General features: G+C 55.0%; 1 protein-coding gene across 2 annotated transcripts; it reads right to left on the reverse strand.

Moving 5' to 3' along the window:
• Window positions 1–3576: 3576 nt before the first annotated feature.
• On the reverse strand, window positions 3577–12705 carry ZDHHC22 (zinc finger DHHC-type palmitoyltransferase 22). 2 transcript variants are annotated; one of them, XM_037145274.2, is made up of 3 exons: window positions 12557–12705; window positions 10186–10731; window positions 3577–5457 (listed from the first exon to the last, which is right to left on the reverse strand). In XM_037145274.2, exons 2-3 carry the CDS (start codon window positions 10706–10708, stop codon window positions 5192–5194), a joined length of 789 nt encoding a protein of 262 aa, XP_037001169.2. In that variant the 5' UTR covers window positions 10709–10731; window positions 12557–12705; the 3' UTR covers window positions 3577–5191. The 2 variants fall into 2 exon arrangements, with proteins under 2 accessions (XP_037001169.2, XP_037001170.2); XM_037145275.2 differs by lacking the exon at window positions 12557–12705 and adding an exon at window positions 11490–11536.
• Between the last annotated feature and the right edge of the window lie 6781 nt (window positions 12706–19486).

Consider the following 19486-nt stretch of genomic DNA (forward strand, 5'->3'; position numbering starts at 1 on the left):
ATGGAGACTCCCAATCCCAGAGACCGCTGCCATCCCTGCCTCTGCCCAGCCCCTCCTACCCCCACTCCCACCCATGGCCCTGCTTTTCTGCCTGGCCAACTCCTATTCATCCTGCATGACCCCAATGGCTCCTCCTCTGGGAAGTCTTCCAGCCTACCCTCAGCCAAGTGAGCGCTCTCCTCTGGGCTTCTGTAGCTCCCTGTTCTTTTCCGTCCCATCAGCCACTGAACCACACCGTCTGCAACCGGTCCTTTTCCCCCATGGGCTCCCTGAGGTCAGGCAATAGGTCTCCTTCATCTTTGAATTCCTGGTTCTTGGCATCAGGCCTGGCATCAAGTCAGCATCAATGAATGTTTGAGGAATGAATAGAGGAGCTGGGCCAGCACCACCCACAGAGAGGAATGAGGGCAGAAGCAGAAGCTGATGTCAAGGCAGCCGGGCTACCCAGACAGCCCCTGCCCCTCCAGCAGGCTTAGCCCTGGTGGGTGATCAGGTCCAAGGTTCTGCCGCCCCTCTAAACCATCTCAGGCAGCGCAAGACACAGCACCCTTGCTCCCTGCCCATGCCCTCCTTTTCTACCCAACAGGAGGGGCTGCCTCCCTGAGAGCATGCCCAGGGACAGGGCAGGAGGGAGATAAGGGGAGCAATGAGCCCAGTTGAAGGGCACAGGGTACAGACAGGAGCCAGGGCACTTAGAGGGCCTAATGCATAAAGTGACAAGGACAACCCTATTCTAAGGGAAAGAGACCTGCTAAAAAGAGGCCGCTGGGACCTAACGGACTGGCTTCATTATAGCAAAGGAGGGTGTAGCTCGGTCCCCTTGAGCCAGCCTTAACTGACGCTAGGACATGGGCCACAGCAGAGTGCCCACTTTCCAGACGGGAATAATTAAGGCACTGGGGAGCCAAGCATTTCACTCTGTCTGCTGCAGGGCGTGTGGCCAGAGGACCAGTGACCTCTGTGGCCACAGGCAGATGGTTCCACTCAGCTTGGGGGCTCAGAGAGCTGCGCAGCAAAGTACAACATTCCACTTGCCATGAACCCCTCCCTCCTGGTAAAGCTGCACGCAGAGCATTAATTAAGAACGATGCCCTCAACTGACAACTAATGAACCAATGACAGAGGAGAGTGCTCGGGTGGCCCTGAGCCCCAGGGTCATGGTCTTCTCCCCACCGCAGTGCTCCTGAGAGCCTGTCCTTTGAGGTCACCCTGATCGCTTTGTCTCAACACTCAGAACCACCTTGGGCCCCCGCCCCAGCACCTCACTGGTCACGCTCCCTGCCTGTGAAGGGACTCTTTCACCCTCCACTCCTGACCCGAACCACAGCCAGTGTTCCCACCCAGACCCTGGTCCCATCACACTCAGATCCTCTCAGATGCCTCTTACTGGGTCCCTCCCATTTCCAGTCCAGCTGCCGAGGCTCCACTTCCTGAAATCAAGCTCCGACCATGTAGCTCCTGTTCACAACCTTCAATGGTTTCCTCTTATCTGGCGAATTCACTGCTGACCTCTTACTTGGCATTCAAAGCCCCTCTGCTCCAGTCTCAACTCACCCTCAACTCCCTCTTGCCTCTCCGAGATGTCCCCTACGTGCATTGTTCCGTGACCACTCCGAGGTGCTGGACATGTTCCTTCTGCCTGGAAAGCCCAGCGGGTCTGTCTCCACCTTGGAGACCTCAAACACCCTTCCAGGCCCCTGCACAGGAAGCTGCGTGTGCCCTCCTCTGAGCACTCCTGGGAACCTCCCCCCGGAAGTGAGCCCCTCGACGACGGAGCTGTCTCATCCATGTGCTAGCCCCACGATGCGCAGAGAACAACGAGGGCCGAGTGAGGGGCATAGGAGATGTGGAGTGAGAACGAGCTCTGGATCTGTGTATTCGTCTGGTCAATATTTACTGAACACCTACTAGATGCCTACCTGCTGCATGGCATCTGGGATACAAGAGTGAACAAGACAGGTCTGTCTGCCCCGTGGAGTGTAGAGAGACAGCCCATGTTCTAGAGTGTGCTGAGCACTAGGGGATTAGTCATAGTTCTTTTCATCCCTCCCACCCGGCCCCTGCATATCAGCGGGGCTGCTGCCCAATGGTGTGTGTTCAGGGAATGCAGACCCTGGCCTAGGCTGAAGGTTTGCCAACAGCCCAAATAGCATCAGCACTTTCTCCATCAGCCCAGTGTGTCAGAGGTCATGCCCATTCCCTTGCTCAGGGACCACTCCCTGCAGGGCTCAGCCCCATCCTGGCTGTCACCAGGGCTGGGCAGCCCAAGGTCTCCAGGTGTGGTAGGTAGAGGCTGAGAGGGCAGGGGGCCCTGGCTGATCCTCAGGGGTGGTCATCTCTGGCTGTGTTGGAGGAGCAGGGAGCCTCTTCATTCTCCCCCGCCCTGGAGAGAGGTGGGAGGAGGGAGAAGCGGGAGAAGAGGAAGTAAGTCCCGGGGTTAACCACTCACCCCAGGTCCCATGGGTACACAGACCCCAGCACTGTAGACTGGCTGTCAACCAGGGCTGACATCCACAAATTCTCAACCACACAGCACAGCCCTGACCCATCACAATGGGCGCTGCTGAAAGTCTGGGGCAGGGGCCTGGGGGTCCCACACAGATGCCCTTTTAATTGCTGGATTGTGGGGTGAGCCAGGGCCCCAGGGGAGGAGCGGGAGCATCTGAGGCAGCAGCAGTCTAGACAAAGATGATGCACCTACTTAAGCAGAAGTATTTTTGATACTTACCTTAAATATTTTAACAGCTGGTATGACTGCATCAGTGCATTGCGGCCCTGCTACCAGCCACAGTACCCATGTGATCACATCATATCCAATTTAGAAACCGCGTATTTTACTGATGTTCTTTATTGACAATACAGGGCCTCGTATACAAATGCTACTCAAGTCCCACACCTGGCAACCTCCCCACCCCATCGCCACGCCCCCCAACGCGCTCCCGCACTGCCCACTCTGCCCAGAGCCGACCCCCTGTAGGGCCTCCTTTGGCCCCTCCCCCAGTGCCCAGCCTCACAGGGCGGAGGCTCCAGGAGGCTGCGAACCGCTGTGCTGGCTTCCGGGCTGGAGCTTTGCGGTCAACAGAGAGCCGGGGCCTGGCTCACCCCGGGCCTCTCCCCGCTCCTTCCGCTCCCACCATCTAAGCATGGCCAGGGCTGGGTGAGGACGCCCCCAGTGACTCCTCCATCCAGGCAGCCTCGGCTCTCCTTCAGCCCTTTCTGCCCCATCCTTTCCCCTCCCATTACCTGCCCCGCTGACCACCAAGATGGCAGAAGTATCATTTTCCTGGGGGTGGAAGGCAGTGGGTGGGGCAGCGCCGAGATGCCCCCGATGGCAGGAATCTCATTTTCTTGATCACCACTGTGTGTCAGTGCCCAGAAGAGCACTTAGCTGGCACTGAATAGATAAGCACGTGTAAGACTCATGAATGAAGGAAGAGGGGAGGGAGTTTAATAGGGTGGAGCCGTTACTATGGTAGTTCTCTAGGGGGCATGAAGCAGGACCAAGGCACAGTCCTTCCAAGCTCTGCTCAAGAACTCAGGGTGATGTGTGGCAACAGCTGGGGTCGCCATGGCCACCAGACGGACACTGTGGAGTGTGGGTTTCAGCCCTGCTGCCTTCATGAATGGCTGACTGACCTCGAGACCCAGTCGGGAGGGGCACGTATGTTGTTTCCATTCCCTTGTATGTCCCAGGGGTCTGGTCCTTTGCGTGCCAGAACATGCAGCTGTGCCCCTGTTCAGAGCCAGTTGGATAAACAGGGCTGGTCTGGCCATTGCACCCCTCTATTCTGGTCTCCCCTTCCTCAGCTTCAACCCTCCCAATTTCACCCTTCCGAGGTGAGCATGACCTTCAAGCTCTGCTCTCCCACCACTGTCCCCGCCTGCCTCTGAACAGCTCCATCTCCCTGTCCTCGAACGCCACCCCCCTTAACCAGCATTAAGACCCAGGTGGACTTTCTCCCTCCAGCAACTCTCTCCTGAGTGGCCGGGCGGGGCCCATCATGATTTTCAGACTCTTCCATGAAAGCACACAGCTCATAGGCACCTCTGCAGCTCTTGCCTCTCGGCCTGCAATCACGAAGAGGACTCCGGAATCTTGGGGTGGGAAGAGACGTTCCCTTCCCTGACCCTGTGCAGAGAGTCTCTCCACAGCTCGCCTGCTGAGCCCCTGCTGGGAAACCTCCAGGCTAGTGGCACTCACACCCCACGGTGTCCAGGAAGACGGTCTAACATGGAACCCCTTTAGTTTTCAGAAAGTCCTCAATGCAGGGAACAAATGAACCCATTCACCTCTCTCATCATTTCCCCCAAATAACCCAGTGCCCAAACTCTGTGACCCTCTCTTCCCCTTCCCTAAGCTTTCTCTTCTCTCTCTCTTCCTCTCTCTCTCTCTTTCTCTCTCTCTCATCCCATTCTATAGTGCTTATGTAGTCACATATCTCTATCACTTATCGGTATGGCCCCCTTTCTTCTCTCTTCTCTTTGCCTTCCCAGCATCTAGCAAAGGCAGGAAGCAGGCCAGGGAAAGAAAGTGTCCAGCCAGGTCTTGGACTGGGCTGGGGTGGCCAGCGGGGACAGATGCATGGGGGACAGCAGCTGGCTATCCCAGACCATTGGCTGCTGTGTCCCAAAGAAAGGCCTTGCAACTTGGGGGCAGGGTGGTGTGAGCAGCAAGCTACCGAGTTCTTCTGCCTTCCCCTTGCCCACAGTTCCACGGAGGGGATGGGGACACCCCCCAACCCTTTTCCAACCTTCCTGGCAGTTGGCAGAGCAGACCTGGTAATTTTAAACATCTTTGCCAGCCTCCAGGTCCCAGGAAGCAGCCTCCTGGAAGCAAGAATTCACTCCCCACTCCCAACATGGGGCTGAGAGGAAGAGCTGTAACACATGGCAGTGATGCCATGAGACATGGAAGGGGGCAAGGCAAGGACCCCGAGGAAAAGAAACCAAAGCGGTGGCCTCCCGACAGCCACCTGGCTGTCCTGTGGGGAAGGTGAAAATGCCTGGGGGACCTCATTTTCCTCCTTGTCACGATCCAGCAGCCTATGTTTTTCTCCATGTCCCAGTGGGGGGTGGACGATAGGACATCACCAGCCATACGTTGTAGTGGGTCATGGGTGGAGACAAGGATGCCATGGTCTAATGTTCAGGAAAAGTCAAGACACAGAAAGAGAAATGCTGGGAGTGCCCTCTACTTGTCGCGCTGCATGGAGCTCTCACCTCCCACGTTGAACATGGGGACCAGCAGGCCCAGCAGCCACCTCTTCCCGAACACCTCCTGTAAGTTCTTGCGCCAAGGCCGGGCCCTCACTGCTATCCCCTTCCGCACCTGGTGGCGGGTCTGACCCCGCAGGATCAACAGCAACTGATGGCAGCAGAAGCCGGCGCAGGCCAGGCCGATGGCAAACCAGAGGTAGAGCATGAGGATGACGAACATTTCAGAACCGAGGACAGCTCCTGCAGGGGAGGGGGCGGGGAAACACCAGACTCGCTTTACACCCAGGCCACATCCGGGCCTGCCTTTGCTGCAGGCGCTCTCCGCTGCGAAGGGAGGGAGATGGATGAGGCTGAAGCTACATTTTACAGCAATCTCAGCGCTGCAGCGAGGCAGAGGAAGAATAACTCGTTGCCCTAACTTTTTCTTAGCGCTGATGACTCCCGACGCCAGCAATGGACTGGGGATGTCGGGAAGGATGCTTCACTGGGCAGAAGCTAGACAGGAACGTGCCCTGAACCAGACATGCCTGTCTTTCTGCCTTCTCTTTCTGCTCCGGAAACAGGGAGAGGGAGTTTTCTCAGGAGGCAAGAGGGGTGAGCTGAGGATCCCAGAGAGGGAGCTGGCGCCTGGGCAGCTGCCCAGACCGAAGGAACCGGCTCCCTGTGGAGCCGGACGCACGGCGGGTGGGGCGGCACTCGGGAAAGTGACAGCATGATGGAGAACGGTGCCCAGTCCCGAGCTCCCAGGGCAGAGCAGAGCTCCAACTTAGAGAATATTTCAGTCATTAATGTTAACAAGGCGACGCTGGGCCACTAGAACATGTCGTCAGCCAGAGCTTGCTGAGGCTGAAGGAGGCCCCCAAGGTCATTAGTGCAGCCCGTGCCTTGGGCAGAACCTCCTGTAAACTCCTCTAGACACGTTTTCTCTGTTACTAGTTTTGAAACATTCACTGAGAGATTCCACACTCTTCTTCAGAGTTGGGGTGATCGGTCCAGGCTAAGTTCCAATCTCCCAGCTCTGTGGTCTCAAACACGTCTCTTAACCTCTCTGAGTTGTAGTTTGCTCATCTGTAAACTGGTCCCATAGGGCCGCATGACTCAGGAAAAGTGTGCGAGAAGCGGCCAGTTTTCTGGTTCACACTCAGCGCAGTGCTCCTTGCTGAGGGTCATTCACAGATGAGGAGACTATATATATCCAGAAGTTCTCGACTTCAACTCCTTAGACCATCCCAGGTCTTGCAGGCACCTACCTTGACCTGGCCAGCAGCCAGGGTGGTGGACCCAGGAGAGAATGTGAGAGCCCTCCTCAGCCTGTCTTGTCCTGCAGGGCGCGCCCACCACCACCTCCTCCAGAGCGATGAGGCGCCTGCTCCAGACACGCCACCCGACAACCTATTTGACCTCTGAAAACATCAGCCATATTTCTCCCTGGCATCCCCTGGCCCCTGTCTCCCTCTTCCCCGGGCTCCCAGGCTCCAATTTTCAGACCCCTGAGGGTTGGGCTTCTCAGACGTGTCCAGCCTGAGCAGTGACGTTCTCAGCCACCAGGAGGATGCAGGCCTGGTTCAGGTTTGCTCATTAGCAGCCTCCTCTTGCCCTCAGCCCTAGGAGCTTTGATAGCAGGTTTCTATTTGCAAAGTTGGAGAAAAATAAGTCCGTCTGCCCAGGGGATGAAAAGCTCATTTCAGCTGGCATTTTGAGGGCCCCATCAGCTGGCCAGGGGCGGCAGCAGGACAGGCTTCACACTGGGCTGTGTCATCCCTCTGACCCACTTCCTCCTGTCAGCACAGGTTAGCTCAGGCAGCCCCATGTGAGATGAAGGGTCCAGGGACCATGGCTCCTGCTGGGCTCTGAGCATGCTGACAGGCCAAGACAGCCCCTGGAGCTGGGGTGTGAGGGCATCAGAGCTGTCAGGCATTGGCCGGCCTCGCATCTCGGCCTCAGGGACAAGCCTGGGCCAATGGAAGCTGTTTTCCGCTAGCTTTTTTCCTGGCACTAAATCAAGGCATGTGGAAAAGACCTTGTGGCCTTCCCCTGGCCCCTTGCGGCAGCTGCCAAAAGCTCTTCTGGGGACCTGCTTTTTTCTTGAAGTGTTTGAAGTTGCCTAACCTGGCTGCCTTGGCTCTTTCAACTCATAGTTGAATCTAATCTAATAATAGTTCTGTTTCTTTTAGAAAAATCAGTTTTTCTAAAGGGCCTGAATGGTCACACTGTTCCATCTCTCCCTCCCTGCTTCCCACCACACATTTATGACGCCTTTGACGGGTCACTGCCCAGCATCGTTAATAGACATTCGGGGACAAGAAGCTCCCTTGCTTCCATCAAGAAACAGCTCATTCATCAAGAAACAGCTTTAGAGAGGCAGCGTGGTGGAGTAGAAGGAATATGAGCTCTGGAGGCTAGTAACCCTGAGTCCAAATTTGGGGTTGGAATCATGCTCGCTGTGTGGCCTCAGAGCAACTTAACCTTGCTGACCCTTTGGTTCCTGAGCCTTGGATTCCTGCTGAATCCACCAATGGAGATGATAATACTTACCTCACTGACATGTGGTGAGGATTAAATGAAACGAGACCTGCACAGTGGTTAGCACGTAATAGGTGCTCAACAAACGTTAATCCCCTTTCCCTTCTACTGGACATTCTGGTGACATCTGCCACACTGGTGTACCTATACGAACGCCATGAGGTCAGATGGCATCATCTCCGTTTCCTAGGTGAGAAGAATGAGGCTCAGAGAGGTGACACAACCTATGCGGACTTGCACAGAGACCAAAGAAAAGACAGCTGCTAAATCCACCTGGCCAGCCTCCTACATCTTTAGCATCAGCTAAAAGTCCATGGGCAGCAGCCACCAGAAGACCCCTTCCACTTCTAACTCACAGGGCCCACACTCCCGGCCATCCCATGTTCTGGTGGCAGATACAACTCAGCGATAGTACTACAGTCGGGGTCAAAAAGTACCACAGTTGGGAAATAAGAGCTCAATCTGGCAAAGAACTTGGGCCTTCTGACTCCCTCCTGTCCTCCCGAGCAGATGATACAGGGAGCACCCTCAACCACCTGGGATGAGAATCGAGGGGGGCGGGAGAGATAGGGAGGGAGGTGCTGAAGATGTGGGTGTGCGTGTTGGGGAGGGGAGAGAATAAGGACTGGCAAGGGGCATGATGAAATGTTGGCAAAAGAGGAAGACAAGATGGGAGAGCTGGAGATTAGCAAGCTTGGCCTCCTTTTCCTAGTGGGTACGGTGAGGAGGTAGAAGAAAATGGCGCTCATCCTTCTGCCGCAATAGGGACCTGGCCTCCAAGGCAGACACTTACTGGCTCAGTTCTCCCATCAGATCAAAGGAATAGATCCTTCTTCCTTTCTTTCCTGCCTCCCGAACCTCGCACATATGGCTAGGCCTCAAGCCTGGGCTTATCTCAAATCAAACCATTTCGAGGTCCTCCCTTTGGAACCCCCCAGTTTTATGTGATAAAGCCACTTGGAAAAGAAAGTGTAATTAGGTTGTCTGGCTCTCCTCTTCCCTCCACCTGCCTGTGCTCACACTCCACCCCCTAGCCCGCCCACCCACCCTTCCTCCTCCTGGTTATTTCAGTCCCAGCAGCCTCCTATGCCAGCATCAGAATCCAGAAGGCCTGAGAGCTGAGTCCTGGGCTCAGCTCAGCCACCAGACCTCAAGGCAACGCCCCAGCTGGGTCCTCCCCGGGTCTCTGTGTTCCCACTGCCAAATGGCACAATGGTTCTGTGCCTGCAAAGGCTGAAATGATGGCTCCCTCCAGAGTGGAGCAGAAGTTTTATGAATGTCCAGCCCAGGCACATCAAGAAAATTCTGGGTTCTCAGTGGAAGTATCTGCATGCTCTCTTTGTCCCTGAAATGCCAATGGGTGAGGAAATACATTGTATTCCTTCTGCTGCTGGAGGGGGGAGGGGCAGGCAAGGGGCTGCTTTGCAGTGGTAGTAAAATCCTGGGCAAGTCACTTAATCCAATCTGAGCCTCAGTTTCTTCATCTGAGAAAGGGAGATAACAATATCACACACACTCAGGTGCACACTATCAGTTGTAAGAACCGAGTCAATCAGAGTCCAAGGCCAGGGTAGGGATGGAGAGGAAGGAAATGAGGGAGGGACAAATTTCAAGGCCAGATAAAGCAGTAAGAACTGCCACCAGGTCCCTCTGGGCCAGGTACCAGGGAGCCATTCTTGGGCACGCTACATACAGCCCTCCCTAGGGTGCCCTGCTGAGCACCTCAGTGAAGCCCCTCACGTCTGGCCCCTGCCTGTGTGAGGACCTAGTGGGGGTGTAGATCCCCCCCAGTCCAGTGACTGTCGTGTGAGGATGGAGCCATCATCCACGGCTGCATCCCCAACCAAGTTGCCCCCTGCTCCGAGGCATCTTCAGGCCTCAACTGCCTGGGAGGGGTCAGACATAATGAGCAGGAGGGCAGAGCTCAGTCTCTTGCTGGGCCTGACCTGGCACCCCGTGGACCTTACTGTGGTGGGCTGGGAGACCTTTGGAGAGCAAAGGCTGTGGGGCGGCATGCGCGCAGGACTGGGGTCCAGGCAGAGGGAGGTCATGGCATGGAAGTACCTCCCAGGCTGCATGGAAGGATGGCCAACACCCAGCCCGCCTGGCACAGAGCAGGTGTGTTGCCTGGATCACCAAGATACTATGAGCAAATGGCCAGTGGTGAGCAAGGAGGAAGTGATGAGGATGGGGGCAGGATGAGAGGCGACCACCTAAACTACTGCATGCCCAGTTAAACTGCATTCCAGATAGGTAACAGTGGGTGTTTTCAGTATGTCTCATGCAGTATTTAGGAGATACTTGTACACTAAAAGGTTATGTGTTGTTTAACCAAAATGATGATTTAATTGGGCATTCTGGATTTGTTTGTTTTCTAAATCCGGCAAACTTGGGGTTGGGGGGGTCTTTGTGCATGACCCAACCTGCCTCTCAAGGCCCACTCACCAGAGAAGAACTGGCTGATGGAGGTGGGAAGGAGCGTGAGGAAGGCCAAGGGGTGGGCGAAGGAGATGGAAAGGACGGCGGAGATGTAGGCCACGCCCGCCACCATGGAGTAGAGGCAGGCCAGGGAGGTGTAGAGGCAGAACAGGACGAAGTTGCGCATGTTCCTGCTGCCAATGCAGTTGCCGGTGAAGAAACAGTGATGGTCGTGCCTCAGGGTGACTCTGGCGCACACTCGGCAGAAGTGGGTGCTGGGCGGGGGACATGGAGCTTTCCTGGCGGAGGTCCCCTGGCCGGCGTCCAGGTCGTCGGGGGAGTTCTGGATGACCAGGACGTAATTGCCCAGGGCGTTGGTGGAGAGGAACAGGAAGAGTGCCCCGTGGAGCAGCGCAGGCGAGAAGAGGGGGGCGGCGGGGTCCTCCCGCATGCTGGGCAGGAAGAGGAAGAGCTGCAGCACGAAGGTCACCAGGGAGATGCACAGGAAATAGGCAGGGGCCACCACGTTGAGCAGCCTCAGGGCCAGCATCTTCGATTACATTCCTAAGGGGCCTAGGGTGAGAGCAAGACTTACTGCGGTGTCCAGGGGGCGCCCTAGGGTGCTCCTCCGGCGCTGTCTGTGGGTCCCGCTCCACGCACATCCTCGCTCTCGGATCCCTGTTCCGCGATCACCCCTCCTCTTTTTCCTAACCCGGGCCGAACGAGCGTGCGACCCCGAGACCGCAACGGCCCCTGGGGGTCAGCCTGTACTTCCCGGTGCCCGCTCCCTCGGTTTTTGAGCGACTTCGGCAACCCCCGGGCTCCCCAGAGGCAGACGCAAGGAGAGTGAGACTGGGCCTGTGCGCAGTTTGCAACGGATGGGGTTAAGGGGTTAGGGCTCCGCTCCTTCACTGCAGCGGAAAAGAGCCCAGGTTTGGGGTTTCTCCTTCAGACCCCCCACCCCCAGGAAGAGAAGCAAAGGATTTGGGGTGGGGACTGAGGCAAATGATGGAAGCCCTGCTTCACCTCCCCTTTCTCAGACGCCGCCCCCACCCCATCTTGGGCAATACTCAGGGACTTCACCAGTAACCTAGGACTCTTTGGAGGTATGTGTGTTTGTGTGTCCCTGATGTTGGTGTGTGTGTGTGGGGGGGGGTGTTCCCTGTGTGTAATCTGCGTGTGCCTGGGTGTCTGTGTTTGTGTATGTGTATATCTGTGTGCACACGAGCAGCCACTGCCACCTGCTTTTTAAAAAAATCAATTAAAGCAATCGATACATTCACACACGCGCTCAGGCACCGAGTGGGGTGGGGTGGGGGCAGCCGGAATACCTGTGTCAGCCAGTCTTGGTCAGCCCACCTCTCCACGCCGGCAGCCCTGGCTATCTCTTTGCAAAGAGCGTTTTCATTTGAGGCGACGATATTAAAATCCCCCCTTCGCGCCCGCCTCCCGCCCTCCTGGAGCTAGAAACCCAAACAACGCCGATGGCGCCGAAACCCTTTCGGTACCAACAAGCCCGCCCTGGGCTCAGGAGTAAGTGCTCCGCCAGCCTTTCTGCTGATGGACCCCCGCGGCCGAGCGCAGCCCCCGCCGCATCCCCACTCCTCCCGCCCCCTCCCCCCAGCCCTGGTTCCTGCCCAGCGTCGGAGGCCACAGGGAGACAGGATTCTGGGCGCCCGAGAGAACTTTTCCAGGGGCTAAGGAGAGGAGAGCCCGAGGCGCGAGAAAAGTTCTGGGAAGGCTGCTGCACCCTGGATGGGCAAATGCCACAGGGCCTGCGTCCAGGCTGTCCCGTCCGATCGGGCGACCCATCATCACCTTGGAGTCCCCTCTGAAGGTGCCAGTGCTCCCGGGGACCCGCAGCCGCCCTGGGAGCGCGGGCTTCTCTCCGAGGAAGGGCCCCAGGGCGAGGCACCTTCAGGGGCGGTCTCTGGGGGCCCGGCCCTGCGTCTGGCCACGCGCTCCCGAGAGCGGCAGCGGCGCTGTCCACCCCGGAGAGAGCCCTCGGCCCCGGGCTCCGGGGAAGCAAGTGTCTTCCCCACGCCGGTCGCCAGGGGGGCGCAGGAGCAGCCTCCAGATGCGCCGCGGCGCCTGGAAGGCGAAGGGCTGGGGCTGGGGCTGGGGCTGGGGGAGTGAGCGGCGTTCGGAGGGCGGCTGCGGCCCGGGCCCTGCCGGGGAGGAGAGACGACGGAGACCGCGGGTGTCGCTGGAGGACGGAGGGAGCTGTCCGTTCAGCACTGGCGCCGGCCTCGCCCGCGGCGGGAGGCAGGGCCGGAACCCCAGGGAGGCAGGCGGCGCGGGCGGCCGCCGGCTTCTCGGCCACCGCCTCCCGGACGCCCGGGAAGCCGCCCCTGCGCCGCCACCGCACCGCCGCAGAGGGGTGGGGAAAGGAGCTCACCCAGCTCTAGTCGCGGATAACAGGAGCCCTGGACGCCGACTCTCGCCCTCCCCGAAGCTGCAAAGTTGTGGGCTCGGCCCCGTTGGCTCAGAGCCTCCTCACGATTCTCGGGGACTGGGCAGGTAGCGGGGGTGTGGAAAGGGAGCGGGCAGCTGTGGTCCTCCCACTTGGGCGCCGGCGAGTGGGGGCCAGGAAGCGGTGGGTATGGCAGCTGGGTACCCCCCCAGCCCTCGCCACCCTTGCCTCCCCTTCTGGGGGCGGCGCTCTGGCCACCCCTCTCAGCATGGTGGACTTGCCCCCCACCCCTCCCTTACCTAGTTCCCTCGGAGACGGCTGGGGCGCCCTGCCTGTCTTCAGCCACCGGTTCCACCTGGGATCCTGATTCAGCTCTGGAGTGGAAGCTGTAGCCATCACCTGCTCTTGCCTTTCCTCTGTGGCTGAACACTCTCCCTGCTCGCTCCACTCTGGGACAGAGAGAAGCCTGGGGGGCTTAGAGCTCAGCCTGCCGGGGCAACACCAGATCAGCGTCACTGTCACGGAGGGGTTGAGACCCCGACCCGAGGGCCTGTCTCCGGGGTCTGCATATCCGCCATTCACTACTGTGTGATCTTCAGATTCCAGTTTCCTCTGCTGTAAAACAGGTGTGAGGATTAAATGATAATATACGTAAAGCCCTGAAACAGGGCCTGCCCATGGTAAGTACTATTTATTAGTGCATAATTATTGACACTATTTATTGGCCCTCAGAACCAGGCACTGTGCTGAACCTTTATCATAAGGCAGCTTTGCTAATCTTCCCAGCAGAAGCTTGATATCCCCACTGTATCGATGAGGAGGTTGAAACAGAGACGCTAAGTCACATGCCCAGAGTCGCACAGCGTGGTGGTGGCAGAGCCTGGATTTGAATGAATGCATCCCCTCTCGGCCTCTGCACAGCCCAGTATCACTCTGAGACCCAGGAGGAGCTCTCATGGGAGGAGCTCCTCTCCAGGAGGAGCTTGGGAGACAGGAGGAGAACAGAGGGGCTTATCCAGACAGAGCTTGAACCAGGAGCATCTGCCTGGCGTCCTGTCCCATCCCCTGTTCCTATGGGCTTCTTCCGCACTTCACTACTCTGAGGTGGAAACTGAGGGCCACCAAGAAGGCGGGGACACTTGGCCAGTGTGTGTCAGAAGGTGGCAGGGGTGAAGAAAGCAGAGGCAGCTTTAGAAATTCTGTGGGCACATTGGAGTCACCACCACTGCCTCAGTTTCCTGGCCTGTCACGCTCCCCCGGCCCCCCCGCCCCGCACCTGCCCTGTTCCACATCTCTGGGTGAAGGCAAACAATAAATAAATCACTGTTTATTGACTTTTTCGACTGGTTGATTAAAACAAGAGCAATCCCTTAAAATGAAGGCCACATGCTTATCAGCTCAGCCTATATTTTTGAATCATCAGACACTGTTTTCTCTGCAGTTCATCAGTGTACATCACAATGAAAAGGGGGGCCAGGAAACCTCAGGCTCTGAAAGGGTCTTACACGAGAGCAAAAGCACCCCAGCTTGCCAGGTGTGGCCTCCGAGAATCTGGTGGCCCTGCGAGCTCCCGCGGCCACAGGGCAGCCCCAGGGGAACACCAGCGGCCTTTCCCCCATTAGAGCCGCTTAGTGTCCAGGTCACGTCTGTCTGAGCCCTTCTCACAGGCTCTGTCACCTCTCGCCCTGACTCGGGAGGCAGGGAGCCCCGAGGGCTCGTCTCAGGCTGTATTGATTGAAGATCTCTGTTCCCTAAATACCTTGAAATCCCAGTGGTATTTCTAATTTTATTTTGCATATGGGTGTGTGGTGGGAAGGTAGGTCTGAATCTGTGTGTATGTGAGGGGAGGGGCAGAGAGAGAAGCTAAATGAGCAGTGTGGGAAGATGTCAGTGGGGGAGGGGAGACTTCAGGCAGGAAGGAGAGCTCTGGCTGTGGAATGGACAGGAACAATGATTTATTTAGAGTCACGGGTGATCGACAGAAAAGCACAGTAAAGCTTCCGATCTAGAGTTGGTGGTTCCTCAGCCCCCTCCCCATAAGTGAATCGAGTCAGAAGAAGTACAGCCAAATGTGATTTGGTTTTCAAAAAAGGGTGCTCACGCCTGACAAAATCAATAGGAGCTCAAGTTAAAAATCTCTCCTTGATTCTGGCCCCATCAGAATGAAGCAGACTAAGGATGAACACTTAAAAAAAGGGGGGCTTATTTGAGACAAGCCCCTGATGGGCTGGGAAGCAAGCTCCCCAAACGCTCCCAAGAATGAACACTTTATTGCCCCTTAATAAAGTGGGGCCTTGGGCAAGTCCCGTAACTTGTCTGCTGTCACTGTTCTCACTGACAGGACAGGACTGGATGAAGACGTTACCTTATGGTGACAATGATCAGAGGGGGGACGGCAATTAAGGGCCTCAGTCCCAGCAGGGGATTGGGTGGTGTTAGCTTCTGCCTCCTCCTAGCTCTCCTCTGGGCCCTTATCTTTATCCACAAGAAAGTCTTATTTTTCCAACTAAGATGGGAAGTCTAAAATAAGAAGTCTTATTTTTCCAGGATGAAAGCTCTTGGTCTAGGTCAGAAATATGTGGGGGATCTCCTCCACATTCCCTAACACAGTAGTTTGCCCAGAAGAGACACTGAGTTAAAGTGTATTGACCAACCAGTTGATACCGGTCCTTTTCCGAGAGGAAAAGTGGTATTTCAAGGTTTGATGCTTGGTGAGGACACATTTGCCACTGATCTTGCATCGGAAAACAATTTGTAAACCACACTCTTCATCACCTTGGTCGTATATTCTTGGAGCTGAGCTATGACTGTACCTGCAGGCTGTCCCAAGGGGGCAGGAGCGCAGGCAGGCATCTGATTGCTGCCGAGCGCTTTCCCAGAAGTATGTGCCATAAATCTTGCTGCTTGGTACTGTTATTTGAATAAAATGAATTCCCTCCCAGCTGGCAATCATTCCATTTTGGCTCAAAATGTGTACAAAGAGAGGAACTGTGTGCAGCAAGCCACTTCTCCCTTGGGAGGGGTGGGGTGGGGGAACCCCACACACATCTCTCTGGCCTTATAATGTCCCACGTGTTTGGGGTGGGGGACATTCCAAATGCAAGGGGCCACCCCTAGGGAAGCTCTAGGGATTTTCCTTCATTCTCATGCTCTTATTTCAGATTGATTGGAGGGACTGAGGGAGATACACTGGGGTCTCAAGGTTAACTGGTGCCCTGAAATTAAGATTTTAATAGATGTTCTTGGACAGGATACTCTTTACCGCTGATAGCAAGTCAGAGGCAACCACAAAGTGCTCCCAAGTCTCCGAAGGCTTAGTAAGACACCATCTGGCCTGCCTGGATTTGGAAAATATACAATACAAGTGTAATCTTCATCTGAGCCAACTGAATACATGGAAATGGGGTTATCACCGAATTTCTCTTTGGAGGTGCTAATTTCCTTGGCCAACTACATCGTCTTTTTAACAATAACATTACTTTGATGTAATAAAGTGCTTTGTAACCTTACAAAGTACATCCACAAAATTAAAATTTCATTCCCCAAGTCTCTCAGCAGCCCTGTAAGCTAGCTGGAGCATAAATGATTAAACCCATTTTTCATATGAGGAAACTGAGGTTCAGAGATCCGCTGCACAGGAATTTGCCAGCCTTACCTCTGTTCAAATTAAAATGTTATTTAACCAACAAATATCTCATTGATACCTAGGTTTTCTAGAACATGTCACTTGAGTAAAGGAAGCAGGTATATAACCTACTCCTCCCAGATAAAAGACCTGCATGATCTCTCTTTGTGTAAGATAGTTATGCAAAATTACTCAGATTAAGTGCAGCCCATTAACCAAATGCTCTCAAGCACTGTGCAGTGTGTGGTACTAGAGAGTGTGTATGTTGTAGGGGGCAGTGATGCTCACTCACCACCCAAACTCTCATGTCAAGGTAGGAACAGCAGGTCTGAACGTCAGCCTCTGTGCGACAGGTAACCCCAGTGGTCTCCCTGGTGACTGAGGCCTCCAGGTGGAAACCTGGGCTTGGCAGAGCCTCCCTTTGAGCATTCAGGCTGTGGAAGTATGAATGTGATCTTTTACCAACTAGCCCGGGTTTCCAGGGAGTTCTCGGGCAGTCCTAGAAGGAAGAAGGCCTGAGCCTGTGGACCAGTGTGCAGCTTAGCAGAGGTGGTGGCAGCAAGATTAACAGCTCTTTGGTCTCAAAGCATGCAGGAGGGAGAGAGAAGGGCTATGAGGAGGGAAAGGAGGAGGAGCAGAGGGGAGGGGAGGGAAACAAAGGCGGGCTGAGAGAGAGTGCACGCTCATCTGAGACAACCTCGGTTTACATCTTCGTGATAGAGGTCAGGAGGTGCAGGGGAGATCAGCTGTCTCCTGGGGCACCCTGCAATGTCCTGTGTCCAGGATGGGAGGGACTGAGACACAAGGCTGACATCCCACTTAGAGGAGGAGGGAAATGCGGCCAGCAGTGGAGGTCATTGCAGTGCCCTTGGCTGTTTATAGGCCCTTTAAATATGTTGTTATGATCACAGAATAGCAGGGACACAGACCTTGCTGCCTTGCCTCCACCCCTCCCCCAGCCCTGTTGCAGCAGGGAAGGCCCAGGCTCCTGAGAGAGGCCATGTGGTGTGATGGAAAAAAGCATGAGCTTTTGGCGTGAGCTTGGGAATCTGCTGACCTGTTTTCCCATCCATTTGCTGTGTGACCTTGAGCGATTTCCTTAGCCTCCCTGAGCCTCCAATTCCCTGTCCATTCAATGGGAATCGTAGCCACAACGTGTAGAATTCGTCATGAATTTTAAAGGACAGAGAGACCAACTCAATAGCACCTGCCCTTCCCACTGAAACAGTCCTCCAACTACCAGCTACCAAGTAATCCTGCTTGGTCGCAGAACACTCACTGCCTCTGCGATGATTTTGTTGTTGGGATGTTTATTGACTTGTTTATTGTCTCTTTGTATCCGCACATAGACTATAAAACCACAAGGTCACGGATTTACCTGTCATCTTTGTTTCTGTAGTCTAGACCCAGCGGAGAGCTTGGCATCTAGTGAGTGCTCAATAAATCTTAGAATAAACAGGAAACAAACCTGGGGGACAAAGGGGCATGAGGGGGCTCTTTGGAAATCCATACCGTGATTGTGATGGCGGTTACACGACTACATTTGTCAAAATTATAGAACTGTACCTCTCAAAAGAGTGGATGTTGCTCTATGTAAATTATACTTCACTGTCTGACCCTTAAACAATAGGCTAGAGGGAGCAGCAGATAAACAAAATCAATTAAATACAGATTCCTGTTTATTGACACCCACTATGTGCCAGGCTGAGCGAGGCCCAGGCGCCTTCCCACTGGGTGTTCTATTTAACCCTCACGACAGCCCTGCCCGAGGAAAGCCTGCCTCTACCTGTGTTATGGAGTGGGGAGTGGAGGTCTGGGGCGGTTACAAGATCGGCCAGGACTGCAGAGCTTGCTGGCAGTAGAAATAAAATCCAGTTTCCTGATCTCAGTGCCCAAGCCCCACCCGAGGTTTCTCCTTCTGTGACTCACATCCATCCTCACACTGGTATAGAAATAAAGAGCCCGTTTTCCCTATGGACAGGTGACTTATTATGCTTGGGTTGCTCCTTTGCACTTTAGCGTGATTTAGGAGGTCAGAACCTTTTCTCAGTGAAGCAGGATGAAAAGGGATGGGCTCCTTGCTGGAGACTGGGAGTGGGGAGGGATGGGAGTAGAGTTAACACAACCAGGCCTGCAGATGCGTCCGAGGAACCAGAGGAGAGAAAGGAGCAGGAGCAGACTCTGGGGGCAGGTGATCTGGGTTCAGATTTCAGCTCCACCTTGAGCAAATCAGTCACCTCTCTGCTTCCCAGGTTCCAGATTTGGAGCAAGATTAATTATAGTTCCCACCTCGTGGGCTGATTAACAAGATAACATCTGTAAAGCACTTAGAATAGTGGCTGGCATAGTAAGTGTTAAATAAGTGATGTCTATTGTAACTAATTAAGATTAGATCTAGACATGTGACCGAAACTCCAAGAAAACACTGGCGTAAACCAAGATGGAAGCTTACTTCACTCTCACACTAAAGGCACCAGTCCAGGACCGGTGTGGAGGTGCCACCATGATGTGGGACCCAGCCTCTGTCTGTCTGGTTGCTCCATCATCCTGAGCACATTGCCTCATGGTCCGGAATGGTTGCTCCTGTCCCAGCCATCACATCCATACTGCAGCCAGCAAGAAAGAGAAAAGAAAGGACCCACTCTCTTTCAGGACACGTCCCGGAAGTTGCGCAGGACACATCCAATCACCTCTCATTGGCCAGAACTTTGTCACATGACCACACCTAGCTGCAGGGGGCTATGTAACCAAATAAAATTTGTGAGTTGCATTGATAAAGAGGAAGAGGAAAATTAGTTTGGGGGACAATCTGGGAGTTAAGTCTTCTACTGTGGAAAAGTTTAGACATTCAAGTTATCATCCCCAGGCCTTAGGACAGAGGCAGGGTTTTCCTGGCCTTTGCAGCCTCTTCGAGATTCCTCGTCCTCACTGGTCAAATAGGGCTACTACCCTCCACCATGTCCCACCCTCCCACGGACCCTTGCCTTCTTCCAGGGGAACCTTTTGGTGTCTCTGGGCCACACTGGAAGAAGAAGAGTTGTCTTGGGTCACACATTAAATACATTGTGACACATAATCACAAAAAAAAAGTCACATAATGTTTTAAGTAAATTTATGATTTCATGTTGGGCTGCATTCGTAACCATCCTGGGTCACATGTGGCCCCCAGGCCACGGGTCGGACACCCCTGTAGGCATTTCTCTCCCAGAAACAGGCCCAGGAAAGGCAGCCCCTGCCTGCTGAAGCCTTGGCGTCCAGTGCACACGGACAGCGGGCACTGCGTGCAGCTG

Source organism: Artibeus jamaicensis, unplaced genomic scaffold, assembly GCF_021234435.1.
Source record: "Artibeus jamaicensis isolate MK-2021 breed Jamaican fruit bat unplaced genomic scaffold, CSHL_Jam_final contig_851, whole genome shotgun sequence".
NCBI classification, from domain to species: Eukaryota; Metazoa; Chordata; class Mammalia; order Chiroptera; family Phyllostomidae; genus Artibeus; species Artibeus jamaicensis.